General features: G+C 41.3%; 1 protein-coding gene across 4 annotated transcripts in view; it reads left to right on the top strand.

The window, feature by feature from the left end:
- Positions 1–7,661: 7,661 nt before the first annotated feature.
- Positions 7,662–18,455, top strand: part of BSN (bassoon presynaptic cytomatrix protein) — a 240,072-nt gene continuing 229,278 nt past the window's right edge. For 3 of the 4 annotated variants that reach the window (XM_007499946.3, XM_056805059.1, XM_056805060.1), the window contains exon 1: positions 7,662–8,057. In XM_007499946.3, coding sequence (XP_007500008.2) covers positions 7,813–8,057 — 245 coding nt within the window. In that variant the 5' untranslated portion in view covers positions 7,662–7,812. The other variant, XM_056805062.1, reaches the window with a different exon arrangement.

Here is an 18,455-nt window from a genome sequence, read left to right as displayed (position 1 = left end):
AAGAGCTGATGTAGTCTGAATGCAAATCAAAACATACTATATTTTACTTTCTTTCTCCATTTTTTGTTTTAAATTTGTTTCCTGAAAATGATTAATATGGAAGTTAACAAGAGAGACACTATAGTGATAAAAAATAAGACCCACAATGGAATTTGGGGAATTACACCCAGAATTAAGGGGTGTGATATTGAGAAGGAGTCATTAAAAGAGACTGAGGAATGCTCAGACAGGTAGGAGGAGTATCAAGAAAGAGTAGTGTTATAGAAACCTTGAGAGGAAAGTGTTCAAGAGGAGAGGGTGGTCATCAATGCCAAATACAGCAGATAGCTTGAGAAGGAAAAAGACTAAGAAAAGACCAGTGTATTTAGAAATTAAGAGATTGTTAAGGGGGCAGATATGTGGCTCATTGGATTGAGAGCAAGGGCTAGAGATAGGAAGTCCTAGGTTCAAATCTGGCCTTAGAAACTTCCTAGCTATATGACCTTTGTTAAAGCACTTAACCTCCATTGCATAGTTCTTCTATCTTGGAACTAATGCACTATTGATTTTAAGACAAAAGGTAAAGTTTTTAAAAAAATAAAGATTGTTGGTAACTTTGTAGAGAACAGTTTCAGTGGACTGATGAAGTTGGAAGCCAGACTACAGAGTGTTGACAAGTAAGTCAGAGGAAAGCCAGTAAGTTTAGACAGTGCTCTCAAGGAATGTGGCCAAAAATGGGAGGAAAAATAAAGGACAATAGAGTAGAGTCTAGTAAAGGTTTCTGAAGGACGGGGGAAACTTGGGTAGGTTAAAAGGCAGCAAAAATGAAATTAGAAAAATGAGAGGGAGAGAGAAGGAAGAGAGAGAGAGAGAGAGAGAGAGAGAGAGAGAGAGAGAGAGAGAGAGAGAGAGAGAGAGAGAAGAAGAAGAAGAAGAAGAAGAAGAAGAAGAAGAAGAAGAAGAAGAAGAAGAAGAAGAAGAAGAAGAAGAAGAAGAAGAAGAAGAAGAAGAAGAAGAAGAAGAAGAAGAAGAAGAAGAAGAAGAAGAAGAAGAAGAAGAAGAAGAAGAAGAAGAAGAAGAAGAAGAAGAAGAAGAAGAAGAAGAAGAAGAAGAAGAAGAAGAAGAAGAAGAAGAAGAAGAAGAAGAAGAAGAAGAAGAAGAAGAGATCTTTGAGGTGGCAATCTGTTGAAGAAAATAGGAGAGAAAGGGAGCAAGTCCATATGGAGAAGAATTGACAAAGTGAAATTCTATCGCTGTCAGAAACTAGGGGAAAGGAGGGAAGAACTAGAGATGATGTCATGGGGTTCTGAAATGAAGAGAAAGAGAGAAGGAGGAACTCATGTTGAATGTTCTAAATTTTCTTAGCAAAGTAAGATTCAAGATCCCCAGTTTAGAAAGAGAGAGAGAGCAAGAGGGGTAGGAGGACATATGGGAGGCTTTAGAAGGGAAAGAAGTTCGGAATAGCTTTTATGGGAAGTGAGATCAGGAATCAATTAGAGAGAAATAAAAAATTTCCTTGCTGAAACAGGATCTAATTTATAACATGATTGATCATTTGACTTTAAAACCAACCTCTCTGATTGACCAATCAAGTCATACCAAGTATAAAAACATTACTAAGGACCAATGATTGGCAATAGAGGCAGCTGTAGTCCAGTGGTTAGAGTGGGTTTCACTGTTGGACAAGCCATGTAACTTCTGATTGCCTGACCATAAAAGATCCACTGGATCCATTAGAAAAGGAAATGGCAAAATCTTTTCAGTATCCTTGCAATGAACCCATGGACGCCTATGGTTCATGGTGTCACAAAGAGTTGAATTTGACTGAATCACTGAACAACAAACCACAAATGAATTGGCAAAGCCCTGTGTTTAGTTAAGGCAGGGTTGGCAAACCTTTAAGGAGTTTGAGTGCCCAGAGAGCAAATTCAAGCTGTCTATGAGCCCTTCCATTACTAGAGAGAGCTGAGGGAGAAAGTGGGGCCACCGGACAGAGAGGTGGGGCATGCAAAAAAGTCCTCCTTGCTGGGAAGATGGGAACAGAGCAGCTCCCAGAGTGCCAACTTTGGACATGTGCCATATCTTTGCCAAGGAGGAGTTAAGATATGGGGGAGACAGAAATGATACCAGTTTCTTGGAGCTTAGTCTCATTGAGGAGTCAGGGTTAATACAGGTAAAGTTTGTGTGTTTGTTTTAAAAACTCTTACCTTCCATCTTTGAGTTGATATTAAGTATTGGTTCTCAGCCAGAAGAATAGGAAGATCTAGGCAAATGGGGTTAAGTGACTTGCCCAGGGTCACACAGCTAGGAAGTATCTGAGGTCAGATTTGAACTTAGGACGTCCTATCTCCAGGCCTGGCTTTCAATCCACTGAGCAGCCTAGCTGCCCCAGTACATGAAAAGTTAAAGAAGAAAAGTTTAAAAGAATAATGGAAATGGTATCACAAGGAAATCCTGCTTTATGAATGTTTCAGTACAGCAAAATCTGTGATATAATGACTTGTCGGGCTGGAGAGAAGACTATTCCCTTGGGAAGTCTCCTTGAGGGAGATGGAATTAGAAGTGAATTGAGGTGGAGGGGAGGGAAGTGACAAGAATAAACTATGCCTTGAATACAAACTTCAAGCTCTTCTGAATAGATGGTTGGCTCTCATAGTGCTTGTTGTCATAGCACCTACACCGAAGTGAATACGTGTACTTATGTGTATGTGTATGTACTTGTGTATATATGTATGTGTGTGTATATGTGTCTGTTTTAGCTAAGTGCATGGAGTTCATTCCCTCTGAGGGACAGCTCCCCAAACCAGTTCTGTGCTTTAGAATTAATTGCCCCCACAGGAGTTACAGACCTGTTTCTCTCATCCAAGGGAAAGTCACATTTTCTGATGCTCCAGAGGAAAACACAACCTTTCCTCCTCTAACTAACAGTGACACTTACTGTCATATAAATGCTGAGTCAAAAGCAGAAGTGAGCTGGGCCCTGAACTCATTGGTACACAAGACTTTTTGGCCAGTAGATATTTATTAAATGTTGAATTGAACTCAAGTTATTTAGTTGCATTGTACTAGCATAGTCACTGTTTGGTACACAAGTCACCTGATTATTTCTCCTCCCCAATTCCCCTATCATCATAACAGGGAAGTTCTTATATGAATTATCCCAAATGGATTGTCAACTGAGTATGCAAATTAGACACTGAATCCTAGTATTTGTGGAAACTTCCATTCAAAGTGCTAGATAACTGTAAACAATTGCAAATACAGTAACCAAACACTCATGTAATGATTTCAAACTGATTTTAAACACTATATGGCAAAGGAGAAAACAATGCAATTATTATTCCAAAGAAGCAGACAAAGGGGACTCTTCTCATTGCTAAGTAGTCCCAGAGTGTCCAAACTGGTTAGTAAAGCGATATGACTGATGCAAGACCAATGGATAAAATAAACACTTCTGAATTTTGAGTTTCCTTTTCTTTTTCTTTTACCCTCTGGTACAAAGGCCACAAAAGCCAGCAATAAACAATAAAAACAAAAAACAACAAAAAGGTAAAAATAAAATCCCACTTAAAAATTGCAAAGTGCTTTGTATATATAGTATCCTGTTTGATCCTCACAACACTTTGAGATGGATATTATTATTGTTATCCCCATTTTACTGAGGAAACTGAGGCTGAGAGAAATTTTATAACTTCAGTTACATAGCTTGTATTTATTTATTTTTATTTATTATTATTTTTTAAACATTATTTTATTTGGTCATTTCCAAACATTATTCATTGGAAACAAAGATCATTTTCTCCCCCCCCCCCCATAGCTGATGCGCCGATTCCACTGGGTATCACATGTGTCCTTGATTCGAACCATGTTGTTGGTATTTGCATTAGAGTGTTCGTTTAGAGTCTCTCCTCAGTCATATCCCCTCAACCCCCGTAGTCAAGCAGTTGCTTTTCATCGGTGTTTTTACTCCCACAGTTTATCCTCTGCTTGTGGATAGTGTTTTTTAGATCCCTGCAGATTGTTCAGGGACTCTGCATTGCCACTAATGGAGAAGTCCATTACGTTCGATTATACCGCAGTGTCTCTGTGTACAATGTTCTCCTGGTTCTGCTCCTCTTGCTCTGCATCACTTCCTGGAGGTTGTTCCAGACTCCATGGAATTCCTCCACTTTATTATTCCTTTTAGCACAATAGTATTCCATCACCAACATATACCACAATTTGTTCAGCCATTCCCCAACTGAAGGGCATCCCCTCATTTTCCAGTTTTTTGGCCACCACAAAGAGTGCACATAGCTTGTATTTAAATGTCTAAAGTAGGATTCTAATTAGGGTCTTCCTGACTTCAAGTGTAGTACTCTATACACTGGATTTCCTAACTTCCTCTAGTGGAAGAGACAGTAGAACAAAACAGGAAGAAGAATCCTGGCCCATCCCTAACATGGCCAATTTAGCTCTGACAAGTCATACCATTAATATCACTATAGTCTAGTGAGAAGACATTTGGGAACAAGTCTGAAAGGTGGGTTGCCACTTTGGATCAAGGTAACACTAAGGATGTCTCATCTGATCCATTTCTAAGTACTGAGAGAAATGCATAGGTTTATAAAATAGATCTAAATTGACCTTGTTCTACAAAATCATCATTTGGATTGTCATCGAGGATCTGAAGTTAGGCAGGGAGTTTTAATCTGTGAACTTCTTATAATTATTTTTTTAAACCCTTACCTTCTGTCTTAGAATCAATACTAGGTAGTAGTTCCAAGGCAGAAGAGTAGTGCTAGCCAATGGGGGGTTGAGTGACTTGCCCAGGAATACACAGCTAGGAAGTGTCTAAGGCCAGGTTTGAACGCAGGCCCTCCCATCTCTAGGCCTGGCTCAATCCATTGAGCCACCTAGCTGCCCCTGTGAATTTATTTATTTATTTTTAAAATTGAAAACTATATTTCAACTTAATAGGTTTCCTTTGTAATACTTTGCATTTTATCTTTCTACATTTAAAAACATTTTTTCCTTTGAAAAAAGATCTATAAGCTTTACCAGTCTGAAAAAAGCACAACACACACACACACACACACACACACACACACCCCTTCTGATTTAGAAAACTATGCCATCTCTGAAGGGTATAAACCTTGCATCAGAAGCAAGGAAGAGATTATTCTGAAGAAGGTACAAATGGCAGTTTCTTCAAAGTATGATAGCACTGAAATTTACTCTACTAAACCACCTTGGAAACCTTCTGAAAGGAGGTTTCATGGAGAGGACAGGATCTTCCTCATAGCAGCTGCAATCCAGGCAACATAAGCTATAAAAGAAATTCTCTTAATGGCTCCCAACTCCCCTGTGGTTTAGAGCTGGGCTCTGAGAGACACCAGGGCTTTCCATATGCAATAGCAATGCTTAACAATTGTTGTCCACTGGCATGAGTCTAAATGAGTTTTAGTTTGCTTCTCTGGTCATCTTTAACTTAAGCTCCACTGGATGGTTGATTTTATTACTGTGGAGAATTTTTTCCTAAGAGATACATACCACTAGCTGTCCATGCCTTAGTAAATGGTCTTCATGAGTTGCTGTGGTCAAAAAGAAATTCATCATCTGGGAGCCATCCTTCTGGTGAGGAGCCTCCGAGACACACTTAACTAGCATGATCCTCAAATGACAGACACAGAATCCATCATTAGGCATGTATCTGAAACCTTCCTGGCTTGGTGAGGCCTTTGTGGAGAAGGCATGCATGCAAGACAGAAAGCTGAGGATGGATCATCTGTCAGTCAAATGAAAATTCCATTTTGGAACGTTACCGGGAAAAATAGTTGGAACCAAGCCAACGGCTGGACTGGGCTGAGAGGCTTTTGGTTTTTGGCTGATGGTGGTGACTGAGGCTGAAGGCTTTTGCTGATTGGCTGAGGTGAAAGAAGAAGAATAAAGACAGTTGTCCTCATATCTCTATGACTGACTGTTTCACAATTGTGACAGATTTGCCATTTCCCTCAATATCCTCCAAACCAACACTCTCTATAGAGAATAGGGAAATCCTTTCCCTCTTACCTTATCCTCTACCCTTGTCCTGTCTTCCCCAAATAAACCCTTACTTGAGAAAAGAGTGATTTGAGGGAGACTGAAGAAAAGGGAGAGGGGAAGCTGAAAGGCTTCTGAAGAGGGAGGAAAATGGGAGGAAATGGGAGGAGGGTAGAAAACCTTGATCCATTAGTTACTGAGTATCCATCAAAGATACAACCCTCAAGTAATCATCTATTACACCTTCCAAAGCTTATGTTTCACTGTTACAACCTTAACAACCCAGTGCCAACTTTAACAACCCAGTGCCACTTTGCTACCATGATGGGGCACTGGAGGACTTTACTAAAGTTGAATGTACCACTATCAAGAGAATATATGAGTGCTTGGTCTGATTGGCTAACTGATTGGCCTTTCTGAGGATCACATCCCTAAAAGGTCACTATTCTGCCTTTTCCTCCTTTCCTGAAAAATGTAATAGCTTCACAACCTTTGCCACCACTTGTCAAAGACTCGTTCTTCCACCCTCCTTCCATTCCCATTTTTCTAGCACAATGTTCTCAAGCTTCTTCACATCTATGAATTGCATCCTGTGACTCAGCCTTTGCTCCACATGTCCTCCCCTTCTCCACTGCAGAGCCTAGCCTTCCAAAAGGAAACATCGGCAGTGCCTTTGATAATAATTGTCACCATCAAATAGGCTATTTGGAGCTTTGAACTCTAAACTCTGTTTCAGGGGCAACTTGTCCTATGAAGGAAATATGCTTAGATCCTTACCCTAAACTCTTTCCAAAATTTCCCAGGGGGGAAAAAAAAGGTGAGTAAAAAGTCAAAATGGGTTTCCTTTTTGGTCCCCCAATGTTTCACATTCCTCATGTGTGGCCTGATTTCTTTTAGTTATTAATTAGAACCTTCATGATTGGAAAGGGGATGTTGGAAAATTGCAAAGGTCAGGATGTTTAGTCCACTTCGTGAACAGGCTAAGTGACTGACGCTGGGTCAAAGATTGACTATGAAAGCAGGGAGGTTGGAAAGAATCTACTGAATTAGAATGAACACTAGAATTTGGGGTAGAATGATGGCCTTTTCCCCATTGAGACTCCAGTTCTGCCACTCACTTCACTTAATGACTTTAGGCAAAAAAAAGCGAGGAGTTGGGTGTTTTTCTAAGGTTCTGCCCAAGGCTGACATTCTGAATCTAAATGCTTTGCTACCCTGGGGCTGGGTGCAGCGCCCCGAGGTGCTGAAGGGGGGAGGGAAACTGCAGCCCTTTCCCTTTGAGGGGTGTTCAGCCTTGGTAGCTCACCCTCTTCCGCCCCACCCTCCCCACGCTCTTGCTGGGGGCCAAAGACGCCTGGTTCAGGTAAGCTCCACAGGGAGCGCCTTCCACCAGAGTGTCTGGGGGCGCCTCAAGTCGGGGGCTTTATCGCCCCCGCCCTCACGCTCTCCGCGGCCGCGCTTCCCGGAGGAGACTCCTCACGTCTAGAGAGAAGTAGGCGCGGCTAGCAGCCCCCCAGTAGCAGCAGCAGCAGCAGCAGCAGCGGCGGCAAGCATCACGCGCGGATCCGAGGCGCCTGAGGGGTGTGTGCAGAGTGAGGGGCGGGGCCGGGGCCCCGGGGGCGGGATGCGCATGCGCTGCGCCGGGCGCCGCTGGTGGAGCTGGGAGATGGCGGCGGCGGCGCATCGCTGAGCGTGTGAGCAGAGAGTCCGGGAGCCGCCGGCCCGGCCCCCCCCCCTCCCTGTCCTTCCCTTCCCTTCCCCTCCCCTCTGAGCCCCGCTCCACCGCCCTGACCCCGCCGTCCGAGACCCGCCATGGGCAATGAAGCCAGCCTGGAGGGGGGAGCCGGGGAAGGGCTGCCGGCGGCAGGCGGCCCCAGCCCCAGCCCTGGCCCCGGCCCCAGCCCTGGCCCCGGCCCCGCGGTGGGGAAGGCGCCTTCAGCACCAGGAGGCGGACAGCTCCCCTCGTCCGGTGCTGCGCGAACGGTCGCAGCTCAGCAGCCTCCGGGCCCGGGCCCCGGCCCCGGCCCCGGCCCCGGCCCCACTGCCGACACGGCCAGGTAAGGCAGCCCGGCCAAGGGGGCCCCGAACCCTCACTCGCCTCCGTCCCCACTGGCTCCGGACTGCAGCGGGCGCGTGCAAAGGCCCGGCCCCGACTCCTTTTTCTCTGGGGAACGTCGAAGGCTCGACTAACGGGACTGCTTTGGGTTGATGGGTCTGGAGAAGGGACGGGAATGTTGGGGAAGGGTCAAGATCTCTGTGGATTGGGGGTCGTAACAGAATAACAACCGCGAGAAATAGCTCCAGTTTCTCTAGGGTCTTAGGTTTACAAAGCTGCTTCTTCATGACCATCCTGGGTGGTAGATCAAGTCTACCCATTTTATAGAAGAGGAAACTAAGACTTCGAGAGGTTGAGTGACTTGCAGGGGGTAGCTGGATGGGAAGCAAGGGAGAGGGTGGGGAGTGTGCCTGGGTAAATTCTCAGTCCTCGGTGGGGGAAGGGGTGCAGTCATCAGGGATTAGGGGCGTGAGTAGGTGCAATCATCCTCAAACAGAGAAGATGGAACTCCGGATTCATTTGGGGTGTGTGGGAGGAGGTGGGAGATAGGGAGGAGGTGTTTAGCGTTCATTATGGGGAAAACCAAGAGATTGGGGCTTAGCTTAGAGAAGAGCACTTCGGTCCAACCTTCTGACAGGGACGGAAGGAGTATCTGGGTAGTACAAAGCATAAATAAGGTCTGTAGGAGAGATGAAGGAAGCTTAGGGCAGAAAGGAGGAGGAGGAAGAGGGGAAAACACTGGGTACAATCTTTATAGGGATAGGGATATTGAGATGAAGTCCACCATGAAATAAGATACAGCTAGCTCAATGAATGAGATGAACGAATTAGAGTTCATGGACAAAAAGGGTTCAGATTGGAACTGCATGTATGTGTGTGGAACAATCTAGCTTATTGGATACTAACATCCTTTTTTTCAAGCTTTACTTTGACTCTTCCCTCATCTAGTGTGAGCAGAGCAGTCAGCTGGAAAGTGTTCCCTTTCTGCACCCAACTAGATCCCAAGCCTTCTCTCTTTAATGCATTTGGCTTAGTACAATGTCCATTTATTATTTCACAGTCTGGAACTCCACACTAGCACATTGTACCCCAAATCTGATTACTCTAAATGCAGCTGGTTTGGAGTATTAAATAGGTGATTATGTAACCTCAGCCCTGTAGATCTAGCTACATGGGGGAAATTGCTAAATGAAAAAATGTTATAGATATTTGTAAACATTTTTTTCCTCATTCTATGGTCTTGGAAAAGCACTAGCGAGGGTGGTTCATTGGGAGAAATATGTAGTGTGAAATAGCTTCTTATCTGTGGTTGATAGAAATGTACAGATGCAATAAATAGTAGCGTGAGTATAAGGACAGAATGTATGCATTCAGGATGCTAAAAACAACTTAATTAGCGCAACACCTCTAGGAGGGTCATGAGCTCTACCTGTAACATTTAATGATAGTAAATATTTTGGTGTTAAATTAAAATTTTGTTGAAATCTTTGAGAACCAATTTTTGTTCTCTGTTGCCTTAGGCTTTAGTCTCTAAGAGGTAACTCATAGGGAAAGATACAGAAAAGCACCCTAAAAACCATGAAATATTTGACAGAATGTTGGGGAAATAGCTTGGAAATAGATATTAACTGAAATCCTGAAAAAACGAATCAAACGGTTATGAATGCAGTGCAGGGAAAATTCTAGTCAGTAATAAAACGACACCCTGAAAACTCATATAAGCTACCAAGAGATGACAGGTTGAAATGGAAGACATTATCTCTGTGCCATTTTCTTTAAATCAAACAGGCTGGAGTCAAAGTGAAGCTAGAGATAGCTTTGGGATTCAATCTGAATCTGGCCATTTATGCTCCCGTGCTTTTCTGTGTGGGAGCTAATTGCCTGTGATGGAACATTATTTTTGATTGTTCAGCTGTCCAAGTATGTATCTAATTCCTAACAACTCAAATTTCTTAGACAACTGGAAGTAATGAATGGTCATTATTGAAACTGTAAGCCTGCTTACACTACTGGGCGGCTTTGCAAATCAGTGCTATGAGCATTATTTTTATGAAGACAAAGCTGGGGACATGTGTTCATTTCCCATGAATTATTTTAATCCACTTAATATTGTACCACTCCTAATATTGTGAGCATTCTTCATTTTGCTGCATATTGTAGTGGTATTTGGATTTTAGCTGGAGGCAAACTCCCTTCTGCTAAGCTATAGTGCTGTTTTTCCTAGTGAAAGTCGAAATAGCTGATCATAAAAAACACCTTGTCATTTGGAAGTTCCTGATATGAGGGAACTTAATATTTGACTTTTCATTACCTGACTGGGTCTTTTGATTATGATTGGATCACATATTGCAATGCCACCAGCTAACGTGTTTACAAAATACGTATTTTATTTTCATTTCCACTAACAAGTACCAGTAAACCAACTTGTAAACAGAGCATAAGAAAATAAGAAAAATGAGTATTCAATATGACACATACATACAATCAATCTAAGATCATGAATGATTGCATTAGTGGCTATAAGCTTCTGTTATTTACTTATTTTTAACTCCGTCCTAAAAATACTAGTTTGTTGACTTTAATGTGGCCATATCTAGACAATCTTTGCTTTTATGATACTTTTTTTTCATTTTCTTTTCAGTCTGTAACATTGATTTTGCTGCCATTCTTACTGTCTTTAACTATGTAATTGTAGTTAATGTACATTGTTCTATTGGTTCTGCTTTCTTCACTCTGCATCACTTCACATAAGTCTTCCTATATTTCTTTGAATTCTTCCTATTCATTATTTGTTGTGGCATATTATGATGCATTCTATAACCATTTGAAACATCTAATGAAATTGGGTGGTGCCAAAGATTAACTTGGAATAAAGGAAGCAAAGACTAGTGCCTACAACTACTGTCCTGTTTTACAATAAGATCACACTCAGAAGCAAACAGATGGGGAAAGATTGGGGAACATTTTTCACCAAAGTTTGAGAACTGGGGATGGGTGAGACTGATAACACTGACAACAGAGCTCTGGAATCTACAATGTTTCCCTTAGGGACCACTTCAATCTCTTGGGTTGTAGGAAAACAGAGAACATCGATGGACAGTGCCAGAGTGACCCTGGCCTTTCTAGTAGCACAGTAGAGGGCCTCCTCCTTATTGTCAGGTTGGAGGCTTTGAAAAAGCAAAGCTTTTCCATAGCTGTAATTCAGCTTGTCACATTGACTCAGCCAGAGCAGCACCTAAACTGTCTATCCTTTTCTTTTAGCATCAAAATGGCTTCCCATTTCCTCACGATAGAGTGTCCCAGGTCCCTGCTGCCAAATTTAGCCGGTTCAGTTCTGTGCTACTGGTGAACAGATTGGACCATTGAGGGAAAAAGACCTGAGAGATGCATTCTGAGTATTTGAGAAAAGAGCAAAAGGGAAAGGATGGCATATCTCTTAAAGTAAATTCATTAATTTAGCGGCAATCTTTCTAGTCTAGTTAATTAAATTCAGTTCAATTTGTTTAGTACTTACTGTGCCTAACACATTATGCTACATATTAGGGGAGATTGAAAGGTGTTGAAAACATGGGTTGGCCCTCATGGAGCTTACTGTCTAGTGGGGAAGATAAATTCCAAATAACTGTAATGTAAGGCAGAATGTGTAAAGATGATGCCCAGGAAATAGTATGATAATTAAAAGTCTCCTATAAGATGAGTGGAAAACAAGAAGGGGGAAATAATCATCTCATCCAGTCACAAGAGAATTAAACTGTATATTAATATAATGCCATAATGATAGTCTTTATGACCAGTAGCAACTTCTCTATTTTATTACTCATACTATGCTGACATAGCATTGTGTCTGTGTTGACACTACTCTCAGAAGCCAAGTGGGACAAGAGAGCTTGATCTAAATCCTTGCAAATGGCAACACCCACAGTCCTGTAGCCTGCTGCTTAGAGTTATAGAAAGCCAGGATACTCACTGTTTCTAGCCAGGAAGGTTGAGGGGCTTGGGGTGATGGAGAGCTATGCATGGAAACTCTTTTCTACATGCTTTCAATCACTTTTTCAAGACTATAGGACTATAAGATGGTAAATGATGGTCAGGTAAAAGCCAAGAATAAGAAACATTATTAAGGAAATGTGGCAAAGGAGAAATAGCAGTGTTTTAGAATCAAAAGATTTTGGCTTTGAATCCCAATTCTGCTGCTTCCTGTTTGGGTGATTTGGAGCAAGTTATCTTTTCTCTTTTGATCTCTTACTTTCTGTCAAATTATTGCATATTGGAGGAGTCAGAGTAGGCAGAGTTGTAGAATTTCAAAAAGAGAAGGAAGGATTTATTTAAACACTTAAAGTATCAGGCACCTACTATGTGCCAGGTACTGTACTAAGTGTGCTTGACAAATATCATCTCATTTGAACCTCACCATAACTGTGGGAGGTAGGCTGTTATTATCCCTATTTTTAAGTGAGGAAACAGAGGCAAATAGAAGTTAAGTGACTTGCTCAGGGTCATATAGCCAGTGTCTAAGGCCAGATTTGAACCCAGACCTTCCTGACTCTAGGCCTAATGCTCTATCCACTGTGCCAGTTTTCAGGTAGGACCTGAAAAGTTTGAAAAAGATCTCATTGACCATTTGGTTCAACTGAAACCTGTACAAGAATCTTCTTTGCAGCATACCCAGTGAGTGATTCATTTACTCTTTGCTTGAAGTTCCTCAACTCATCACTTCCTGAGGTAGCCCATTCTGCTTTTGGGTAGCCTAACTATTTTTCAGATTTGCCTTATATTGGGTCTAAATTTGTCTCTTTGCAACAAAGATTACTCTTGCTTTTGACCTCTGGGACTAAGCAGAACAGGTCTAATTCCAGATTCATGTGACAACCCTTAAGCTCCTTGAAGACAGCTGTTATCTTCTCTTTTTTCCAAGCTAGACCTCCTTGGTTCCTTCAGTTCAATCCCATGGATTCTGAACTTGAGGCTCTTCACTATTCAGGTTGTTTTCCTTTCTATCTTATTAATGGCCTTCTATTAATGTGATGCTCAGAGCTAAACACAGTATTCCAGATGTTCTCTGATTAGGGCAGAATAGTATGGGATTGTCACCTCTCTAGTTCTTAATGCTATTGTTATTTCAACCCAAGTTTGCCTTAGCTTTCTTGACTCCCACATAACATTGGCAACTTCTATTAAACTTTGGGTCTACTAAAACACTCAGTTCTTTTTCAGATGAACAATCATAGAATCAGGAATGGTCAAGTACTACTTCTGACAAATACTGTGTGACCTTGGGTAAGCCACTTAACTTCTCAGTGACCTGGTACCTAAGAAGATACTTAAAGACAATTCACCAAGGCCATAAAGAAGAGGTTTCACACTAGTAGTTGTTTATACCAATGAAATAACAAGTTCAGACTACATTTTCCTTGCCTCAAAATAAAGTTTTACATTTATTACAATTAAATTTTATTTTTATTAGATTTGATCCAGTGTACTTTTCTGTTAAAATCTTTTTGAATGCTACTTCTGTCATCCAATGTACCAGCTATCCTTCCAAGCTTTGTGTCATCTGCAAATTTGATAAATGTGCATCTATGCTTTTATCTCAGTCATTGATGTGTTAATGTTAAATAGCACAGGGCTAAAAACAGATACTTGGATCAGTGTCCAAGAGACTTTCTACCATGTTGATTTGAACCATTAACCTTTGGGTCAGGACATTCAAACAGTTCTGAATATGTCTAATTGTACTGTCCTCTAGCCCACATCTCCATATTTTTCACAAGAAGATTGTAAAAGACTGTATCAAATGCTTTGATAAAATCTAGGTGAACTCTATCTGTAGTATTCTTGATCTACCAGCTTAATATGCTGTCAGAAAAGGAAATGTTAGGCTATCGTGACTTGTTCTTGAAGCCATGCTGACTTTTTTCTGATAAATGCTTCCTTTTCCATGTTTACTAAATTTCTCTTTAATAATAGGCAGGGAATGGAATAAGCATTTATATAACGCCTACTTTGTGCCATGCACTCTACTAATCATTTAAAAAATAAATATTATCTTATTTGATCCTCACAACAATTCTATTAAGTAAGTTCTATTGTTACTCTTATTTTACAGTTGAAGAAACCAAGGCAAATGGAGATTAGTGACTTGCCCAGGATCACTCAGTAAATGTCTGAGAAGGGATATGAGCATAAGTCTTCCTGACTCTGGGCCCAATGCTCTATCCCTTGCATTACTTCTGCCTTTGCAGCTGTTTTTGTAGGAGGTAGAACTTGAACTAGAGTTTGAAGGATGAGTTGTATTTATCTAGACAGAGGGAAGGGAAGAGGCTTCCCCATCCCCAACTGGCTGCATTCTTATTCCTATCCACCTTAGCCCTACTCTGTGTCCCTCTCTCCCCATGTCCCATTTCAGATCTGCTTGCCTTTTGCACTATAATTACAAACTTCTCTCATACCTTGGACTTTCTCCCTTCTTCCATTACGGGCCTTCACTGAAGCCTTACCTTTCTTCCTCCCAAAGACACTGCTTCAATTGATACCCTTTCTAGTACTAGCTACATTTTCTCTCAAGCCTCCCTCCACCATTGCTCATTACAGTAGAAGGGTCAGAAGATTCCTTGCTCTCTATTGCCTCTTTTAGATTTTCTCTGCACTATCCCCACTGATCAGCCTCTCCTCATTTAAAGTTCATACTATAGAAATTTATTATCCAATCCAGGTCATGGTAGTTGTTAGAGATAGTTTGGTGGCATAGTAGAGATGGAGTATTGGATTTAAAGAGTTCAAATCCTGCCTCAGATTTGGGCAAGTCTCTTAACCTCTTATCATTAGTTTCCTCATTTATAAAAGAGATAATAAAAGCACCTACTTCCCAGGGTTGCTGTGAAGATCAAAAGAGATAACTTATGGAAAACACTTTATAAACTTAAAAGTGTTATTATATAAAAGTTGTTGTTTTTCTATTGTGTCATCATCACCTGTCCATGACCATACCATCTATGGGGTTTTCTTGGCAAAGATATGATATGTGGTTTGTCATTTCCTTCTCCAGTGGATTAAGGCAAAAAGAGAGGGGAGGGGGAAGGGAGGGAAAAAGAGAGAGAGAGAGAGAGAGAGAGAGAGAGAGAGAGAGAGAGAGAGAGAGAGAGAGAGAGAGAGAGAGAGAGAGAGAGATTGAGATTAAGTAATTTGCCCAGCATTAGGTACCTATGTCTGAGGCCAAATTTGAACTCAGATCCTCCTGATTCTGGGCCAAGCACTTAATTCACTGTGCTACCTAGTTTCTTATATAAAGGTTAGCCATTGTTATTTTGGGGCAGCTAGGTGGCACAGTGAATAGAGTGCCAGACTTGTTCAGAAAGACTCTGCTGAATTCAGATATGACCTCAGACACTTAAAAGCTGTGATCCTGTGCAAATCATTTAACCCTATTTGCCTCAGTTTCCTCATCTATAACATAAGCTGGAGAAGGAAATGACAAACCATCCAATATCCTTATTAAATGCAGTCACTAAGAGTTGGAAATGACTGAAAAACAAAATTAATTTTTTAATGTTATAGAAATGTCTATGACCTATAGACATTTCTTTCCTTCCTCAATGAGCCTCTCAGTCTCACTCCTCTCTCCTCCCCTTGTACAGGAAGTCTTCAGCATACTTGTTTCAGTTCCTCAGTCTACTCATTTCCTAAGATCTGCTCCTCTACTCTACCTTAGCTACACACTGAGATACTTAGCTACACACTTTTGACCTTGCCATCAACCACAGATCTTAACATTTCCATGCTTATGAATGCCAAAATTTCTTTATCTAAATATATAATTTGAATATTCCATCTTTCCCCATTTCTTATAATCTCTAACAATATCCTTTGTCCTCATCATTACCTCTATTCCCTTCCTATCTCTTTTCTTTCCCAAATCATAACTCCAGCACTGGGTACACTTCTCATCCATCTTTGTGAACCAATTCAATTCTATATTGTTCTCCATTCTTGAAGCCCTTACCCTTTGTCCTGTTGCTGATCAAGCTATACCAAACCTCAACCCTAGATTATTCCCACCTTCTACCTCCTAATTGCTAAATGGAGTTGGAAGAAATGATGAAATTTTGCCAATTGTGTCCACTACAATTTATATTATCTAAGCTCAACAGGGCCCTCACTGCAGCAAGGCAAACATTCTATTCTTCCCTAATCAGTTTGTTGTTCCTCTCTCAACAGTGGCTGTTCTAGACTTTTCTATCTTTTCTCAAGCCTTCCCTCATCCTCTCAGTCAAAGACCTTGCCAAATACTACACTGAAAAAGTGAGACCACCTGTGTCTAAGAGTTCTTACTTTTCCCCTCCTCATTTTATATCATTTAGGCATCTTCTCTCATATCTCCTTCCCTCTAGTCTTATATGACTAGGTAGCACTTCTCTTGGCCAACCTCTTTATATGTACTCTTAATCCTGTCCTTTCCTGTCTTTTTCAACAGATTATCCTGACTATCTTCCCCACTCTATTATATTCAAGCTCTTCTTATCTTCTATTTCTCTGGAGTTACAGACATGCCTATGTCTCTCATTCTGAAAAAGTCCCCATTTGATCCAATCATCTCCAATAGCTGTTGTCCAATATCTCTCCTCCCTTAAATTTGAGAAACTTGGCCACACTTAGTGCCCTCCACTCTTGTCTTCTCAATTCCAAGCCCCCTGCAATCTGGTTTCCCATGTCACCATTTAACTGGAACTATCCTTTCCAAAGTTACCAATCATTCTTCATTGCCAAATCAGATGGCTTTTTCTTGATCTTCCTCCTTCTTGATCTCTCTGCTGCTTTAAAAACTGTTGTGGACATTCTCCTCCTGGATACTCTCCTCTCTGGGTTTTTGTGACAAGGCTCCATCTCCTGTTTCTCCTCATATCTGTCTGACTGCTCCTCAGTCTTCTTTGCTGGTTTTCCATCCATGTCATGCTTACTAACTGCAGGGTCTCCAAAGGCTCTATCCTGGACCCATCTCTCTTTTCATTCTATATTATCTCATTTGGTGATCTTGTTAGTTCCCATGGGTTCAATTATCATCTCAATGCAGATGATTCCCAGATCTGTATATTCATCCCTAGTCTCTCTGAGCTACAGTCATGCATCACTAACTACCTTTTGGATATCTTGAGCTTTTCCAAATGCCTGCAATGTGCTGTCCCTTCATCTCTTCCTATCCATTTCCCTGGATTCCTTCAATAATTAGCTCAAATCTCACCTTTGTCTGGAGGCTTTTCCTATCCTTACCTTACTCCTCCTCCCCACTCTAAGTGCTAGTGCCTTCCTTTCTTAGATTACTATCCATTTATTCTTTTTATATCTAGACAGATAGATTGTGCAGCAGATGGAGTACTGGGCCTGAAGTCAGGAAGACTTAAGTCCAAATCTGGAGTCAGACACTTAATTAGCTGTATGATATTGGGCTAGTCATTTACTCTCTGTTTACCTCAGTTTCTTCAATTGTAACATGGGGATGGCAATAATACCATTTATCTTCTGGAGCCGTTGTGAAGATCAAATGAGATTTGTAAAGCACTCAGCACAGTCTTTGGCACATAGTAGTTGCTATATAAATGCTATTATTATTATTATACCTTGTATGTACCTTATTATTTACATGTTATTTCCCTTATTAGAAAATGAACTCTTTGTGGTCAGGGATGGTCTTTTTTTCTTCTTTTGTATCCCCATTGCTGCACATAGTAAACACTTAATAATGCTTTCTGACTGATTGGAGGTAAAAGAGTGGTTGTAGGAAAGCTTTCTCTCCCAAACTAAATCTACCATGAATGGCAATTCCCTTCTGTTTTTTCAACCAAAAAGTTGAATTTGCTAAAGAAACATTTGGACCCAAAGAGAGGTGTTATTCAAAGTACCTGGTTCAGTGCCCCTGTAGGTAAGAAGGATGTAGAAACTGACATTTTAGGTGGACTTTAACTTTGGTTAAATGGATATATATAACTGAATTTATAAAGCTCATTAGTTACTGTTCTTTGATTCAGCTACCCGACTCAAGAGATTCCAGGTGTGGTGGCACACACACCTTGATGCTGGGGAGGCCTAAGCTGTGGTAAGGCTGTGATCCAATGTTCTCATTAAGTCCAGCACAAATAAGGTGAGCGCTTGGGGGAGAGGGCCACTAGGATGCCTAAAGAGGGGCAAACTGGCCCTTGTCAGAGAAATGGAACAAGTTAAAGTTGACATATCCCCCTTCTCTCTTCTGACACTGTCAGTACTCTGGGGCAGGCCCTTATCTCTTCACTCCTGACTGTTTGAATAGTCTGCTGGTGGCTCTCCCCATTCAAATCCACTCTCCATTCAGCTGCCAACGTGATTTTCCTAAAATGAAGGTCTGACTATATCACCCTCACTCAGTGGCTCC

This window comes from Monodelphis domestica, chromosome 7, assembly GCF_027887165.1.
Source record: "Monodelphis domestica isolate mMonDom1 chromosome 7, mMonDom1.pri, whole genome shotgun sequence".
Classification (NCBI taxonomy): Eukaryota; Metazoa; Chordata; class Mammalia; order Didelphimorphia; family Didelphidae; genus Monodelphis; species Monodelphis domestica.
Note: the sequence above shows the minus strand (reverse complement) of the source record. Positions and strands in the feature narration are given on the sequence as shown.